This window comes from Patella vulgata, chromosome 3 (assembly GCF_932274485.2).
Source record: "Patella vulgata chromosome 3, xgPatVulg1.2, whole genome shotgun sequence".
NCBI lineage: Eukaryota > Metazoa > Mollusca > Gastropoda > Patellidae > Patella > Patella vulgata.
The window spans coordinates 45,388,853-45,408,352 of NC_065881.2; the positions used below are offsets into that span (position 1 = coordinate 45,388,853).

The 19,500-nt window shown below is 35.2% G+C and overlaps 1 protein-coding gene across 3 annotated transcripts in view; it reads left to right on the forward strand.

Annotated features, from left to right (window-relative positions):
- Positions 1 to 19,500, forward strand: part of LOC126814583 (H(+)/Cl(-) exchange transporter 7) — a 141,762-nt gene that overhangs the window by 101,493 nt on the left and 20,769 nt on the right. For all 3 annotated transcript variants that reach the window (XM_050539829.2, XM_050539830.2, XM_050539831.2), the window contains exons 8-15: positions 5 to 91; positions 1,675 to 1,833; positions 2,109 to 2,219; positions 5,151 to 5,205; positions 5,814 to 5,874; positions 5,978 to 6,119; positions 8,921 to 9,014; positions 9,432 to 9,601. In XM_050539829.2, the coding sequence (XP_050395786.1) occupies positions 5 to 91; positions 1,675 to 1,833; positions 2,109 to 2,219; positions 5,151 to 5,205; positions 5,814 to 5,874; positions 5,978 to 6,119; positions 8,921 to 9,014; positions 9,432 to 9,601 (879 nt within the window). The remainder of the gene's footprint in view (positions 1 to 4; positions 92 to 1,674; positions 1,834 to 2,108; positions 2,220 to 5,150; positions 5,206 to 5,813; positions 5,875 to 5,977; positions 6,120 to 8,920; positions 9,015 to 9,431; positions 9,602 to 19,500) is intronic.

Below are 19,500 nucleotides of genomic sequence, written 5' to 3' on the forward strand. Positions count from 1 at the left end.
ACAGGAAGGGCCAATGGCTCATTCAGGTGGTATAATGGCAGCTGGATTTGCCAAAGGAAGAATGAGGTATGGAAAGAAAAAGGAAATAAAAGTAAGTACCAACTTAGGTTCAAAAGAAATTAATATGGCTTTGATAATTTTTGTTTGCATGTGGAAAACCATGTACCATATAAGTTATGGATTTAAGCACATTTACTTTGAAAATTTAATTGAAACAAATAGATAAATCAATTATTGAAAATTAGCTTTTGAACTTGAAAAATTAAAGTCAGTTAGAATTATTACACTTATTTGTTGAGTTAAAAATACATTATGAAGATTAGATAAAGAGCTGGCAGTTCTCAGTATAATAGTTAAATATTAGATAAAGTAAAGGGAATATGCTGAAAATTTCAGTCAAATTGCTTTAATCTAAGCCGAGAAAACTTTATTTTAAAATCACTGTAGCCTCGATTGTCAGTGTTACCACTGTCATGATAATTAATATAGAGACGATAACATCAATGGGCATTGAAAAGCAGATGGGATTCAAATCCAATGAAAATCGGACACATAAGATGGCATCAAGAGTTGATTATGGTCTTTTCATGTTAATACATTATGCAAGAGCCAAATCAACCTATTGCAGGTCTTTCTTTAGGCCTGAAATGTTATCTAAATTATTAATCAGACATTAATTAACTTATCCAGACCATAATCAACTCTCGATGTCATCGCAATGTTTATTGGATTAGGTTGCAATTTCCTGCTCGTCTACCATTCATAATTTAATCATGAAATGGATAATCGAGACTTTAGTAATGATGATCGAGGCTAGGCCGAAAATTCAATTACTAAATTCTCAGTTCAGAGTGGATCAAGTTGACTGAAATTTTCAGCAAATTCCCTTTACATTATCTAGTTTTTAACTATTATAATGAGAACTGCCAGCTCTTTATCTAATCTCCCATAATGTATCTTTAAAGATACATTCCCGCATACAAACTTTGTGATTTGATGATATATTTGGACTACAAACATATTCAAAGTAACCAATCTATCAAAAATTTGATTCAGTTCCCTCTTAAAACATTGTATTCGCCAAGGATACCTATAGCTATAAGTTAGCTATTGTTAGACGCAATGTCTGTCAATTTAGCTTTATTGTGGGAGGATCCATTTTTCAGAATGTATTATCATTACTTACTTATCATTATTTACCATACATATTGAGGCCTAAGTAAATTCTTAAATATTTTCTGTCAACTTCTTTTTCCGCCGTTTATTTGCAGATTCTTTTGTACGTTGACCCCCCTCAGTGTTCCCCAAACCGCCTAACCATTTGATCAAGAAATAACAACCACTCCCTCACTTAAGCTGGCACACACATGCAATAAGCTGGCAGATAACAGTCGGGTTGCCAGTTAGTGAAAACCTGGCAATTTTGCCCAGTGCTTGCCCCATGGGCGTTTTTCGGGTAATCCAGTAATTTTCTAGTAAGATTGGGTGTCTATACTTTCCATATTTACCAAATTTGACATACTTATATTGGAAAGAACCACCCGATAAATACTTTTCTGGGAAAGTATCTTTAATAGTTTATATAACATTTCAGGCCTAAGGAAAGACCTGCAATAGGCAGATTTATCTCTTGCATAATGCATGTTTAATTACTGTGTAAATTCTTGTATTTAGTTTTATGATGCTTTTCGGTCAGACCATGAAATACGTGATTTTGTGGCAGCAGGTGCAGCTTCAGGTGTTTCTGCTGCTTTTGGAGCTCCGGTCGGAGGGACTTTGTTTAGTGTGGAGGAAGCTGCCAGCTTCTGGAACACAGAATTAGTATGGAGAGTAGTAAGTATAAGTATATACATACCTATATACTTGATTTCTATATACCCGGTATACATTAATTGTATTCTTCAGTCTGGCAAATTTTAAATTTTTGATCTGTACTTTTTATTTAAGGGTAATGCTTACGAACAGTTTACTTGTATTTTTCTTTGAAAATGCTTTCAGTTTAAATGTTTTTCTATTAGGCACGATTTAAAATTCAAGTCATTAAGAGAAATAATTTGTGATTGGCAGGATTTGTTATTATATGGGAATAATTTTTTTTTTTTTTTTAGTTTTTCTCGGCTATGGTTGCATGTTTTAGTACAAATTTTTTACTAAGTGCCTTCGAAGGACATCCAACGCATTTATCTTCCCCTGGTTTAGTGCGGTTCAGTACATTCCAAGTAAGTATTTCATGATACGATGATTTTTCCCGAAGTTAGGGTGCCCAAATTAAAGTTGAATGACAATTACTCAAATTATTTCATGTCAGAGATATGCATCACATACATTATCAGCATATGCTTGCATTCACCTATTGATAGAGTGGTTCAATGGTCACTTATTTGTCCTTATATAAACATGCACAGGTCTCTGCCTGACTGCATCATCGGGGATATTTTCTGAAGTGACAAATGTTTAGTCCCGCGCACGTGATTTTGGAGGTCGCAGCAAATATACGTCACAAATAGCTTTCCACGTGGTATTATACAAACATGTATTGGTATATGAAGCCAAGTAAAAATACACTCATTATGCGCTTCGACTTTCGTGTTTATTTAATAGCGAACGTGAGCAAAAATTTCGATTACAACTCTTTGGTTTAATTTTTGATTTTGGGGTTTTTGGCGATTTCGGTACAGAGCTAGCAGTAATAGCTTCGTTTCATTTTTAACTTTATAATCCATGAGCGTGGCAAGATAAACTCATTACAGCATTTTGGGATTTTCTTTTATTTGGTCGTTATTTATCTTTGGGATTAACATTAAAGTGTTATATTATTATATTTAAAGACGTCTCTCTCTCTCGCTCCGTCTGTATATAACATGCCATTTTAAACAGACCCGGTGTCTGTGGGTATACAGAAATGAAAGCACTGTTCTTTTTAATACATATGTTTGGCTAATCTTTAAACAATTCATGTCAAACGTCGATCGTTATATCCAGCTAAACGTGTATTTTAATTTTCACTGTAGCATTATAAACAGTTAATATTAAGACATGTGAAGGCGTGGATATATTGTTAAAACAACTAAGCGTTTGCGCATGCGTACACATGTTAAATTCAATCGTCTCATAGAGTGTATTCCGTTACTTCGCAGCAAGGAAATAAACGATGTTTTCCGACTGCGATAATGAAATTTCGTTTCAGGGGCTTCCGTACCATTTTTACCGCGACCAAGGGACATAACTCTTATTCTCACTAAGAGTTATCTGCCTTGATTATGGAAGACAGGTAGATTTTGAGGCATTTATAACATATTTGCAAATGGTTATATCCTCAAAAATCAAATGTTGTCAGACTTCCATTGTTGATAAATGAAGTTTTTATGTTAAGTCTTATCATATAATGTTAAAATAATCCCGAAATAGTGTGTGTTTGTTGTTAAAAAAATTGAGTATGAACCTCTCTACTATTGAATAGCCATCACAAGTGAGAATCAAAATGAGGCTTGTTATGTGTATGTATTAAAATGGGTTTGTTTGTCTGTCTGGGGGATCACGTGGTTAAGTGGGTAAGACGCTGGCTCGCTAGCCTGGAGGTCGGGTGTTCGATCCCTGCATTGGCCGAGAAAGTTCATCCAGATTTTCTGGCGATTTTTCACCTTGTCAGTGATGCAGGACGGAGGGCCTGACAAGGACAGCTGTCTAGTCGTTCGGATGGGACGAAAAACCAAGGTCCTGTGTACACATTGGCGTGCACGTAAAAGATCCCTTGGCAGTTGGAATTCGATATAATAGTAGGCAGTAGAGCCGCTGCCCGGGCAAAATTTCCCTCATAGTACACTGTATGGCGTATGCCCGTCTTCATTAGCCCAGGTTAGGAGCAGAACAGTAGGACGTTAAACCCCATTTCATTTCATTTCTGTCTGTCTGACCGTCCGTCACACTTTTTGGGACACAATAACTCTCCTAATTGAGCAAGAATGTTCAAACTTGGTGTAGGTGTTTATTAGGTCAATGCCTTGATGGAGTTTGAAGATAAGTATTTTCTGCTTAGGGTAAGCAATTTGATTGGATGATGCTTTGGGACACAATAACTTTAGTTCTAATTAAGTGAGAGTGATGAAACTTGGTGTATAGTTTCATTACATCAATACCTTGAATAAGTTCGATAATGAGCATTTTCTGCTCAGGGTAAGCAGAGCGATAAGCAATTTGATTGGCTGAGACTTTGGAGCACAATAACTCTCATTCTTATTGAGCTAGTATTTTCACACTTGGCGTAGGTGTTTATTAAGTGAATGCCTTGATGGAGTTCGAAGATGAGAATTTTCTGCTTAGGGTAAGCAGAGATAAGCAATTTGATTGGTTGATGCTTTGGGACGTGATAACATTAGTTCTAATTAAGTGAGAGTGAGGACACTTGGTGTATAGTTTTATCACATCAATACCTTGACTGAATTCGATTGTAAGCAGAGTGATAAGCAATTTGATTGGTCGATACTTTGGAACACATAACTCTCCATCTAATTGAGGTAGAATGTTCAAACTTGTTGTAGGTGTTCATTAGGGAAAGCCTTGATGGAGTTCAATGATAAACATGTCTGCTTACAATAAGCAGAGATAAGCAATCCGATTAGTTGATGCTCTGGGGCGCGATAACTTTGGTTTTAATTTAGTGAGAGTGATGAAACTCTGAGTATAGATTCATTATATCATTACCTTGACTAAGTTCGATGATGAGAATTTTCTGTTTAGGCTAAGGGGCAATAAGCAATTTGATTGGTCAAGACTTTGGAACATAAGTGAATACCTTGATGGAGTTAAATGATTAACATTTCGAGCTAAAGCTAAGCAGAGCTAAGTAATTTCATTGGTCGATGCTTTGGAATAAGATAACTTTTATTCTATCTGATAGAGAGTGATGAAACTTAGTGTATAGTTGATAATCAGTTTGATTGCTTGATACTTTTGAAAAAAATAAATGTGCGATTAATTAAAATGTGTCATCTATTTATTTTGGGATTCCGACTGGGCATCGGCCACACTCTTTACTTGTTTTTTTTTATTATGGAGCACCTTACACATGTATCAATAAATGTCTTGATTATTGTTTTGTTTGTTCTAATTTTCTGAAAGATTTATTGATAAGTTTAATTTTTTCCCTTCAGAATCTTTCTTTTGATCTGATTGAAATTCCAGTGTTTTTAGTAATGGCTGTCATAGGTGAGTCAGATGTTTTAATTGCTGTGATATTCATTAGCTAAAAATTATTTACTCCTTTCATGTTTTTTTGGCGACCCCAATACAAACACCATATTTAATTGGATAGTTTGTATCACAATATATCTTTTAAAATTGATATGGGTTGTCTCTTTCATTGAAATGAAGAAGCCTAATAATTTCCAAATTTTTCAATAACCTCTTTGAGAGTTATGCCTGTGTAAGAAATTTCTAAGCTACAATTATTAATATTTCTTTATTAAATTTATATTGTTTTATCTATCTTATTAATAGGAAGAATCCTATTGATTTTTAACAAATTTTAATTATAACTTCCATAGTTAATCCTTTTTGAAAAGGCTTGTTAGTACCTTAGAGGCATTAATTATGATCTCATTGATCTGTTATTTCACACATAACTGTTCTTACTTACTGTTTTATTCCATGTTTTATTTTGAAAATAAGTTAATACGCTTTGGTAAATGTCAACTAAAAACCTGTAATAATAACCATTAAGGATTCCTTGAAGTAAATATTTTAAAACCGATATGTACTATAAAATTTTGACAGTTTTTAATCTGAAATTAAAATAAAAAGATCTTTTTTTACAGGTGGCCTTGCTGGTGCTTTATTTGTTGTTTTGAATTACAAGTTAACTGTTTTTAGAAGAAAGTAAGTCTTGTTCTTTAATCAAATCAAATATTATGTTTACGTTTTGTGAAAAATGTCTAAACTACGGCTATTTATTGTGCTTTCTGAATTTCTGTTGTTTTAGATACATTCGCAGAAAGTGGCTGAAGGTTTTAGAAGCTGGAATTGTGTCCCTAGCAGGTGCTCTTTTGGCCTTTCTACTCATGTATTCTGTTGATGAATGTACAGAAGTTAAACATTATAGTGATCATGCCATAACTGCCCAGGTAAATCTTAAATTTAAGGGGAAGCAGAGATGTAAGGAATTAATAGTAATTGGACATGTAATAATAATAATTATTTCTTATTATACGCATTACATCGTAAAAACAATCTCAATACGTAGTACAAAAACATATATAACATGAAAACATATAATAAGAGATTAAAACATAATGACATAAAAACATTTAAAAACATATAATATGACATAAACACATAAAATATGGCATAAAAAACATATAATATGACATAAAAACATATAATACGACATAAGAACAAAGTAAAAAATAAAAACAATAGTAGTGTAAGTGAGTCATTCAGTGTAGTGCTTTTGGAAAAGATGTGTTTTGAGGTGTTTTTTGAAGGAGTCCAGGGAGGAGGCATTGTGAATAGAAAGAGGGAGAGAGTTCCATAGTTATGGGGCAGCATTAGCGAAGGCACGCTTGCCGTACATCACCTGGAGGAATGGTCGTGCTGGCTCAATAAGAAGTACCCCAGTACATCCACACATTAATATCATTCACTCATTTGTCAATTGCAACCTTTGAAACTTCAGCATTATTACATGTAAAATACAACTGAGTATCATCAGCGTACAACATAAAATCCAAACCATGACTAAGTATAATATCCTCTAAAGGAGTACAGTAAAGTGTGAACAATAGCGGACCTAAGACACTACCCTGTGGTACACCGAATTCAAGGGGAGCGGATACTGATTTGTGACCATTTATGACAATACTCTGATTTTTATCACGCAGTAAGATTCCATCCAGATTTGTCAGTTGCTTTTGATACGATTGATCATTGCATTCTATTGGAGAGACTTCAGAAACGGTTTGGTATCAAAGACGTGGCCTTTTATTTTTATATTTTACGCTGACATTTTATTGCTTTAAATCTTCCTAGTGCAAAAACTGAAAATTTCACCTTTTGACCTCCGGGGTCACTAAGACTAAAGGTGAATTCAGCAAGTTTACATTTTTATTGAAAGAGTGATTACTTTCGATCATTTTCAGCATATTTCCACTGCGCATTCACTTTCAGTGCAAATGACCTCGTTTAACCTTTGACCCTAAATATCTCAAAAACGCCCTAACGGCATCGTATTCTACGCAAAATTTTACTAAAGAAAAGTTGGGGCTTGTTTTGTGCCCATTTGATGGACACCCTCACGCACTGAGCCTCCGGTCTAATCATTATGTACTCTGTGTAAAGCAGACTCGGTGCTGTAGTACTTTCTATATGAGGATTGGAATTTTGAATATAAAGAAAACTAACTGAGATGGTTATCAAGATCACTAGCTACACATTTTTCAATGAGTTTGCCACCAAAAGAGCAGTTCGAAACTGGACGATAATGTTTTATTTAAATAAGTCTAAACTCGTCATCTTTGTACATGTTTGCAAGTCCTAGTGACTGGATGTGTTTCCAAGTTGATTTAGTAAGGTGATAAAAGCAGTATTGAATCTGTACTTGTGGTCCATACACTGCATGAAAATAAGATCTACAGAGCATTCAATTCAAAGTCTATTATAACATTTGATGGGTCACAACCATTCTCCACTAACAAACAAAACATTAGGTCACAACCATTATCCTTTAACAAACGAAACATTAATTTATAAGTTGTGTGAGTCTTTCTTTGTAAAAGTATATACACAAATGGAACAAAAAATTCTGATACACGACCCTGGATGACATGCAACTGCATAAAACTACTGAGTGTCATTGCGTAGTTATCGTCCATGCACCAAACATCGGAATCTGAAAGTTTATGGACGTGGTGTTCCCTTTAAATGCGTTAAAGAATTACTTTAAAAACATTTTTTCATAAAAATAATAATTTTTTTTTGTAAAATTGGCCAAAACATCCGTTGGCTGAATGTCAAAATGTCCACTGGCTGAAACATCCTCTTTTTTATATCTAAACGATGTGACTGCTGTTACCAATGAAACTTGTCAAAAGAAATCCATAAATATCAGTGAAATTTATAGATTTATAATTATAGTGCTGAAATTTCCTAAATTAATAGGGTTTTTTTTTTTATCCTTTTGGCGTTGTTTTATCTGGATTATCACCCTTTTTATTATTGTTGTTATTACATTTTAACTTATTATGACGTTATTTGGCACACTACCGCCTTTTACGTAACATCATTCAGCAGACGACTGCCATCAAGGCTAGTTGCACATTTTTGATTACTACCTTGTATTCAGTACTGTTTTTCTCTGTTTTATAGAATAAAGAACTTTGTAATTAATACACCTGAATTCTTTTGTACGCTTGTAATGTTTTCCCTACTACATAGGACATAAGACCATTAAGGTGTACTTGACTTTTTACTACATTTCACTGATATTGTTTCTCCAAAATGTCATCCCTTCTGGTGACAGTGACAATGTTAAATTGGTTTTATATTATCACAGGAGAATATTATAAAAATCAAATAATAGTTGATTCTTTCAAGTACTAAGTTTGATATCTAATTTATTGAAATACAGAAATAGATGGTTTTAATATACGGGGGTTAGATGGTTATACTAGTAAAATGGGTAACATAAGCTAAAGTTTGTTAGTAACAACTCATATTTGGAATTTGTAACAGAGACTCGAATACTGGTTTTATGTCTGAGATTTGATTGGATTTCAGGGATTTATCTTTAAACTCAAAGATAACCATTAATATCTACTTCTTATTTATTTTCCGAATTACAACAGTAAAATTAAAAATCATTAGCTGTAGTGAACTTTAAAATGAATAACTCTTCAGTTTCTAATAGACTGACTTTCTTTCTTGACAGATGTTTTGTAAAGATAAAAGCCACAATTCAATGTCATCTTTATTTTTAACAACCCCGGAAGGTTGCCTTAAAGCTTTATTACATGATCCTCATGGTGAGTAGAATTGCGTATAATATTCTTACAGATGTATGAATTATGTTGGAAAACAAACACAATTGATTATTTTGAGACTGATTTGGTTATTTTTATTTACTATTGTTACATGTATGTATGCAATGTCTGTGTCTGAGGGAAGATGTGTCTGGAATGTTCAACCAATTTTTCTTTAATTCCAACTACCAAAGGATCTTTTTCATTGCACCTCAATGGACAAACTTTCCGCACTGGTCAAGAGCCAAGAGGAAACAAGGCTTGAAAAATCCCAAGTTATTTTATGGTATTTTATCAGTTTTAGAGCTGATGGTTATTTCTATAAAATTATAATGGAACATTTAGTTCATTACATTAAATTTAATTCTCAAAAATTGTTTACTTCTTCATTATACAATCTGGTTAAAATGATATTTTCAGATGCATATGGAGTGATACCGTTAACAGTTTTTATTGTTGTGTTTTTTTTGTTGGGTGTATGGACATACGGATTAAGTGTTTCAAGTGGCGTTTTTATTCCATCATTAGCAATAGGTGCAGCATGGGGTAGATTAATAGGATTAGGTGTTGTGGAACTCTTTCCTCATCATGTAAGTAAAAATTAAAATAAAGGTTTTCTTATATTATCATTGTTATATTTATTTGAAAAGCATGGTTTTTATTTTATTTCTTTTGTGTGGAAAAGGTAGAGAATATTTAATTATCGAAGCAGTTTCAGTCTCTGGAATTGCCTTGGAACCAGGTTGCATCATTTCATTTTCCATCCCTGATACTGTGTCCAAAAGATCTAAAAAAGACATGCTTTTGATATTTATGATAGAATTCAATGCAAAGCATTGTACCTGTTTATTTTATTTTTTTTTAAGTTTAAAATCAGATGAATATTTAATTGTATTTATTTAGATTTGACATAAATAATAGAACAAACAATACATTTCAAGACTATCCAAAAGAAAATCCACCTATGTGTGTTACTGTTAATGAATAAAATACAGAAATAAGATGTAAAATAGATTTTGATGTTTTCATTTTTATACGCCCACATTTTCATGTGGATATATATTGTCGTCGCCCCGTCTACAGGTCACAATTTTTAGTCAATTTTGATGAAACTTGAAATATAGGTCTATAAAGATCTTGGTTACTGTTGATATTGGCATATATCGGCCCATAGCTTCATGGATTATGGCCCCTGACTGTACGAAAAATCACGTTTTTAGCTTGTGGACACTCTAGAGGTCACAATTTTCATCTGATTTTGATGAAACTTGAAAGATATGTTTATAACCCAAAGATCTTGGTTCCTTTCGATATTCGTGCATATCGGATAGTAACTTCCTGAATTTCGTCAAAATCGGACCAAAACTGCCGAAAAAAATGGCCGCCCCTTGTGCGTATAAATAGTCTCAATATATGATATATCAAGGTTGTCGACACTCTAGAGGTCACAATTTTCATATGATTTTGATGAAACTTGCAATTCATGTTATAACCCAAGGATCTTGGTTCCTGTCGATAATCGCGCATATTGTACGAAAAATCAGGTTTTTAGCTTGTGGTTCTTCTAGAGGTCACAATTTTTCTCCAACTTTTGAACATATCACCGTTACACCCTAATGATGGTTGAGATTGAATTTAGTCAAAATCGAACCAAAACTGCTGGACAAAATGGCCGCCCCTCTTACGCAAATAGTGTCAATATATGGTATATCAATGTTGTGGACCCTCTAGAGGTCACAATTTTGATCCAATTTTGATGAAACTAGAAATGCATGTTTATAACCCAAAAATCTTGGATCCTTTCGATATTCATGCATATCGGATCGTAATGTTTTGAATTATTGCCCTTAATTGTTCTAGGTTGGATAATTGCTTAACTAATTTCGGTGGGTGTAGCCCACTGCTGCGAGCGCCGAGGGCGCTAAACGTTGTAAAGGGGGGGGTCTCGGGGCCCTCAATGTATACAAACTTGCAATTTTTGGGTCAGATTCAGGCTTTTAGATTTAAGTTTCTCGGACCCTTCAAATTTTCAAGCCTGAGCGGGGGGTGGGGGTGGGGGTCTGGACCCCCGGCCCCCCCCTCTGGATCCGCGCCTGAGAATTGACCTTACAAGTCAACAGAATGACACAACAAGTCGACAGAATTGTCCTGACAAATCGACAAAATAAAGTTGATAATTGTCGGTTTAGTTTGTTGTGTTGTCAGGTTGATTTTGTCAAATTGTAGCCTTCATAACCAGACAAGTCTACCAGACGACCAAATACAATTATTTCGACTTGTTGTGCCGCAACTTGTCGCCTTCACAACCTGACAAGTCGAGAATGTAGAATGGCCGCTAACAGACACCATGATATTGTGTATTAATATTCGTAGGTGACTTCAATGGATTTCTTTTTTATCTAATATGTATGAATAATACTTGGGGTATTTAAATTTGAAAGTATGTATATATTGGTGAAAGTTATTTTTTGTGTTAAATAAATGGTACAGAATAGTTTTTACTTCACTCAAATGTGAATATGATTGAATAAACATTTTGGCCTGAGTATTTTGGAATGTTGGATGCATGTGTGTGATTTTAATGTCTATTATCAAATAAAATTTGATCCCAATATATTGACATTTGTTTCCTGTCCAACTACTAATTTTCATATGTAATTATTAACCCTTTCATTGCGTCTACCCGGTAGTACCGGGTATTATAAAATGTCATTAAAATGCGCGTATCCGGTATTACCGTGTACTCAGTAAAACCCTCGCTAAAATTAGTACCGTAACTGCAAGTGCCATCTATTGTATTTTCTATACACTAGAACATATTTCCACGTGTTTCAAAGCGGCAAACTGTAAAATGGCGGAGTGCATAGTGAATGACGTCTTGCTGACCAACACGTGGACAATTTCGAGGAGGGTGATACACATAATTTGTTTCCATTTACTTGATAAAGATAGTAGTCAGGACAGTGATTAGTATTATGAAGTGTGTGATTTGTTGCGCGACGTTCCGCCTATGGCTATGTCTCCCGTGCATGATTAACAAGCCCAATGTGAACACGATAGCCCTGTGTCTGCAGTAGATTCTGACAATAATTCTTATGTTGATAATAATGCTGGCCTGCAGGATCATAAAAGACGTAGGCAATTCCTGAGTCCCAAACGTGTAGATCTATTAACTGACTATATTGATAATGATATGGGACTAGGGGATGAAAGTGAAAGTGAAAACAAGGTATTGCACTCCGCACATAGTGCGTTCGTGGTGGCATTGCTCATGGCTGCTATTGATATTTTTGTTCATTTTATATATCTTTATCAAAATCCAGTGAAAAAAACAATATCTCATAAGTATTTCATGGAGAAAAATTAGTTTTCGTGTTAGCTTTAGTGAGAAATGAGAAATCCAAAATGGCCACCATGACGTCACATGACTACATTATTATGCAAATTTCCAAAATTCTATTTTTTCCTCTTAGCCCAACCTCATGCCCATCCCAAAAGATTTTTCATAAAAGCTTCAATCCATAAGTACTGTTTGGCATTCAGTTCCAAACCCCCTTTTTTCCTCAAAAAAAGGTCTAGCACAGGCAGTGGATTTACGTCTAGCATTAAAAGAGCACATAAACGAACACATGACAGTGATGAGTGATTGAAGCGAATGTGATAAAATACACGATACCCCAAATCCACACATCTGAAATTATACAATATGTGACTGCTCCAAAACACATTTCAATTTCTCCATTACAGTAATGGAGAGAGTTGTGTTGCGTCAAATTATTTTCCAAGACTGTTCTTTTTGATAAGTTAGTCGGTCTGATAATCAGTCCGATAAATCTTATTTTAATTTATTTGCGTGGCAGAGATTACAGAACACACTTTGGTAATTTTGAATTACATTTAACTAATAACAGTTATTTTTTGTGTATTCACTGGGGTTCATGGTGTTGAAGGCCGAGAGATTCAGAAATTCTCTAAGTTCAGATGTTAACATGAAGTTTTAATTTGCTGAATAAATTTTACCGATAATATTTTGATATAGCATTGTATTACATGAGCACTGGGTACATCTATGTGATATATGTACTGCAAATAAAATATAATTTTACAGTTGCAACCAATATAATTCCTTCCCTTATACCATGGGATTGATGTGGTTGATTTTGAGCGATGGAAACTGTATTTTTCTTTGCCTTCCAAGCCCAATTCATTAGTTTCATGCCATTTGCCACCATCAATTTTAGAAACCCTTATCCTGTCTGTGAAATCTTTTTTCATTCCCTTTTGATCTACATTGTTTTAATTAGTTTTAATGAATTTTAAGCTGGATCACTTAAAAAAAATAAGTGCCGGGAGCGTTCTCATCATCTAAAATTATGTAATATCTTCTAAAACAAAATAACACTTGAAAACTTCAATAAACACGTTTATCAGTGAAAGATAGTTTAAAATTTAAAATCCATGCTTTTTTGTTTGTCAGACTTACAAGGTATATGACCTTATTATTATGAATGGATTTGTTTTAGTTGTATTAAAACACAGGACCTGCAAGCATGTACCATTTTTATGTGTTTACTATACATTGTCTTTAAATAAATCATATTTTGAGGGGAAAACTGAAAATGAAAAGTTATCTTTTAAGCAATTTTTCATGGGTACTTGTTCCTTTCTCTCTCTTCTATCTCTCATAGATTTTACTTCATAATATAACAGAAATTTCATCGAACGGAAAGAATACATTGTATAATACATCCAGGGTAAGTATGTGTAGTTGCACATATGTCGTATGTTGTGTTCTTGAATGGTTTAGAATTGTCTTGTAGAGTGTTAAGTTTGCTGTAAATGTAATTTAACCCAATATTTAACTATCTGATTTACTATCTTTGTAGTGTCCTCCACATTTCTAACAATAAGAAATACACTATTTAGGTTACGGTAATCTGTTATTTAAGAATTATTAACAGACACATTAATTGTCCACCGCCTTTCGAAGAAAGCAGGGGACTATTAAAATGGGTTTGTCCGTCTGTCTGTCTGTCAGTTCGTCACACTTTTTGGGACGCAATAACCCTCTTATTAATTAAACTAGAATGTTAAAACTTAATGTAGGTGTTTATTAGGTCAATGCCTTGATGGAGTTCGAAGAAGAGCATTTTCTGCTTACGGTAAGCAGGGATAAGCAATTTGATTGGTTGATGCTTTGGGACACGATAACTTTAGTTCTAATTAAGTGCGAGTGATGAAACTTGGTGTATAGTTTCATTACATCAATACCTTGACTAAGTTTGATAATGAGCATTTTCTGCTCAGTGTAAGCAGAGTGATAAGCAATTTGACCATTTTCTGCATAGGGTAAGCAGAGATAAGCAATTTTATTGGTTGATGCTTTGGGACATGATAACTTTAGTTCTAATTAAGTGCGAGTGATGAAACTTGGTGTATAGTTTCATTACATAAATACCTTGACCAAGTTCGATAATGAGCATTTTCTGCTCAGGGTAAGCAGAGTGATAAGCAATTTAATTGGTCGAGACCTTGGAACACAATAACTATCAATCTAATTCAGTTAGAATGTTCACACTTGGCATAGGTGTCTATTAGGTGAATGCCTTGATGGAGTTCGATGATGAACACTGTCTGCTAACGGTAAGCAGAGATAGGCAATCTGATTGGTTGATGCTTTGGGGCACAATAACTTTGGTTATAATGAAGTGAGAGCGATGAAACTCCAGATATAGATTCATTATATCATTACCTTGACTAAATTCGATGGTGAAAATTTTCTGCTTAGGCTGAGGAGCGATAAGCAATTTGATTGGTCAAGACTTTTGGAACATAACAACTCTGCTTTTAATTAAGGTAGAATGTTTAAACTTGTTGTAGATGTTCATTAGGTGAATGTCTTGACTGAGTTCAATGATTAACATTTCGAGCCGAAGCTAAGCAGAGTTAATCAATTGCATTGGTCGATGCTTTGGGACAAGATAATCTTGATTCTATCTGATAGAGAGTGATGAAACTTAATGTATAGTTTGAATGCTCGATACTTTTGAAAAAAATAAATGTGCGATTAATTAATGTGTGTCATTTATTTATTTGGGATTTCGGCGGGGGGACATCAGCCTCACTGTTGGCTTGTTTTAGATATCTAGCCATTGACACAATTTTAGAAATTTCTTTTTCTGCAGTTAGCTGATTTTTTATATATACTATTCAAAAAAAGTAGGGGATATTTGATTTTTAAGTGTTATTAAAGTCACCTAATGAAACTGACGAAGAAACAAATGACAAAATGAAATGAAGTTCACATTCATCGATTTATTCCAAATGATCGTTAGACTAAGTAAGGCACAGACTGACCATTATAAGGGTAAAATGATACCCGGGGTCAAACAGCAAAGTTACCACAGCATCACAACCAAGTCAGTAACGGGTAAATCCTCCTCTGTTTGCCAAACAAGCATTGATCCGACGTGGCATACTCCTAATGAGACGTCTAAGGTCATTTTGGTCCAGATTGTCCCATTCCTGTTGCAACGCAGCAGCAAGTTCTTGGACATTGGCAGGACGTTGTTGACGTTGACGTAACCTCTGTCCAAGCATGTCCCAGACATGCTCGATGGGGGAGAGGTCGGGACTCAGTGCTGGCCAAGGTAATGTGGTGATGTTCTGTTGTTGGAGGTAACCTGTAACGATCCTGGCCCTGTGACATCTTGCGTTGTCATCCTGGAAGATGAAACGGCGGCCATGACGTCGTGCGAACGGCACAACATGGACTGCCAAGATGTTGTCCCGGTAGTACTGGCCTGTAACACGCCCTGCAACAACATGTAAAGCCGTTCTTCCAGCAACAGTGATGCCTCCCCACACCATAACAGAACCACCCCCAAATTGATCATGTCTGATGACGTTAACGTCTTGGAAGCGCTCGTTTCGACGACGCCACACCCTCCTACGTCTGTCCAAAAAATCAACAGTGAACCTTGACTCATCTGAAAACATCACATTGCACCAGCGTCGATTATCCCAGTGTTGACGATCCCTACACCAACGACGTCTTGCCTGAATGTGATGATCTCTCAAACAAGGGATCACGCGAGGACGTCGGGCGCGAAGGTGACCCCTATGCAGTCGATTCCGAATCGTCTGGCCACTCACTCTCACACCAGTGTCTGTTTGAAGACGAGCGCTGATCTGATTTGCTGTGATGACACGATTTCTCAAGGCCAAGGTACGGATAAATCGATTCTGGGCTTGAGTTGTCGCCCTTGATCGACCTGAGCGTGGTCTGTCCTGTACAGATTGTGTATCACGGTATCTGGACCATAGCCTGCTTATGACAGACTGAGAAACATTCATCGTCCGCGCCACAACCGCCTGTGTTGTGCCGATCTGTAGCATGCCAAGGGCACGTAACCTTTCATTTTGGGTAAGCCGACGCATATCAAAATTTGTTTTCTGGTCACTAAAACAATTAAACTGATGTTTCCACCCTGGAATTCAATGCCACAATGACTGTAACATTCAAAGTCAGAGTCGTGCAAATCTTGGGTTGGACCCCCATGATGATCCCAAGCATCACCTGCATTCCATGCGGTAGCTATTGGTGCGTTTGGGCGTCACATGTAACTGGAAATGTTTCTTCTGTTAGGTTCTATAGTGACTTTTTTCGTAGTCATTTGCATATTTTAGTATTATGCCCCCAAAATCAAATATCCCCTACTTTTTTTGAATAGTATATCTTTTTGACTATCATCTCGAAATTAGTAACCATTATGGAATATGTTCTGTTTTTTTGTTTCTTGTTGCAAGCGTTTTCAACCTTGGGAAGTGGGTTAAGTACATTATTTTTTTCAGTTGAGATTTATAAAAAGTCTGACATTGAGAAGAAAATAAGTAAGAACATTTTATGGGATATTATTAAAACTTAATGTTCAGAATGGTATTTTAAATTGTTTCCTTTTCCGGGAGGTAGAAGTGTAAACTCAAATTACTAAATAAAACAGGTTGTGGGAAGATTTACTTTCAAAGAGTTGCCAGGGGTAACATGAAGGAAAAGGGTTGGAACCACTGATTTAGGTTTAAGATGTTATACTGCTATTTACTTATTGTATAAATATGTATTGATGTAAATAATACATCATTCATCACATATAATATTTGTCCCCCGCCTTTCGAAGAAAGCAGGGGACTATTAAAATGGGTTCGTCCGTCTGTCTGTCTGTCTGTCTGTCTGTCCGTCTGTCTGTCCTTCTGTCTGTCCGTCTGTCTGTCCGTCACACTTTTTGGGACACAATAACTTTCTTCCTAATTGAGCTAGAATGTTCAAACTTGGTGTATGTGTTTATTAGGTCAATGCCTTGATGGAGTTCGAAGATGAGCATTTTCCGCTTAGGGTAAGCGGAGATAAGCAATTTGATTGGTTGATGCTTTGGGACACGATAACTCTCTTCCTAATTGGGCTAGAATGTTCAAACTTGGTGTATGTGTTGATTAGGTCAATGCCTTGATGGAGTTCGAAGATGAGCATTTTCCGCTTAGGGTAAGCAGAGATAAGCAATTTGATTGGTTGATGCTTTGGGACACGATAACTTTTAATTGAGCTAGAATGTTCAAACTTGGTGTATGTGTTTATTAGGTCAATGCCTTGATGGAGTTCGAAGATGAGCATTTTCCGCTTAGGGTAAGCAGAGATAAGCAATTTGATTGGTTGATACTTTGGGGCACGATAACTCTCTTCCTAATTGAGCTAGAATGTTCAAACGTGGTGTATGTGTTGATTAGGTCAATGCCTTGATGGAGTTCGAAGATGAGCATTTTCCGCTTAGGGTAAGCAGAGATAAGCAATTTGATTGGTTGATACTTTGGGGCACGATAACTCTCTTCCTAATTGAGCTAGAATGTTCAAACTTGGTGTATGTGTTGATTAGGTCAATGTCTTGATGGAGTTCGAAGATGAGCATTTTCCGCTTAGGGTAAGCAGAGATAAGCAATTTGATTGGTTGATGCTTTGGGACACGATAACTTTAGTTCTAATTAAGTGAGATTGATGAAACTTGGTGTATAGTTTCATTACAGTAATACCTTGACTAAGTTTGATAATGAGCATTTTCTGCTCAGGGTAAGCAGAGCGATACGCAATTTGATTGGTCGAGACTTTGGAAAACAATAACTCTCCTACTTTGATTGTCCCCCGCCTTTCGAAGAAAGCAGGGAACTATTAAAATGGGTTCGTCCGTCTGTCTGTTTGTCTGTCTGTCCGTTCCGCTTATGGTAAGCAGAAAAAACAAATTGAAAAAGAAACTATTATAAATTAATTAAATATGTAGTATGCAATAATGAATTGACATTTAATGACAGAAAGAAAACAGTGAACTTTGCACAACTTGCAGCAAGATGGAAAATAGACCCGTTGATACAACCAAACTCTAGATCTGTAGGCATAGAGCATGTTTTCCCCTTAATATGCTATAATTATTCCATCAAAAACATTGTATGCTTAGACTATAAGTAAATATATACTGTTTGATTGTTCAATACTTTGTAAAAGATAATTTGTGATAAATTTATATGTGTCCTCTAATTATTTTCCTATTTCGGCGGGGGACATCAGCCTCACTGTTGGCTTGTTTGGCATTTAACCTGCTGTGTGTAAAAACTAATACAAGTTTGTAGCTTGGTGTGGGAGTGTGGGGATTGGGGATCTTGAAATACTGAATTAGTCTTATTCTTCTGACATTTATTGGTCAAGAAAGGCTACAATCATGCATTCTGAATCTTGGTTTACTTGTGATACTGGATTAAATTTCACACTGATTATGAAAACATAACATATTTATCTCATATTGATTTAAAGATCTGTATTTAAACATTGAAACCTTGGATATCTTAAAATAGAAATAACAATAACTTGTATCGGAACCCACCCCCCTTATTGTACACATTTCCACAGAAAAGACACACAATGTTACTGACCTGAGAACAGAATACCAGTAAAATTGGGCTCCCCCAGTTCCTCCCCAGCACCATTTTGGGAGTTTAAAATAGTTTTTGGTTTCTCATGCTTAACAGGGTTTACATAGATAATTGGTGAGCTTGAATTATTTTACTTATGTTTTGTTTTATATTTCTTGAGATAATACGCTTACTTGAATCTTGAATTATTTTATTAAAGTTTTGTTTTATATTTCTTGAGATAATACGCTTATTTGAGCCATCTAAATATAAATATAGTTATCATTCAGAAGCTGTATAGAAAGTCATTATATCAACACACGTGGATAAAGTAGAAATAACGAGGCTTTGTGTTGATATTTTTTGATATCAAAAAAGACTTGTAGGACATTCTTTATATATAATATAGTAATTTCATTTTTCATGTTTGTATTGTAAAATAACATTATGAAGAGTGTTTGTGAATGGTGTGCTATGGAATGATTTATCAGTAATCACCCTCTTAACCCATAAGTGCATAGCTACGGCCTACGCCGTA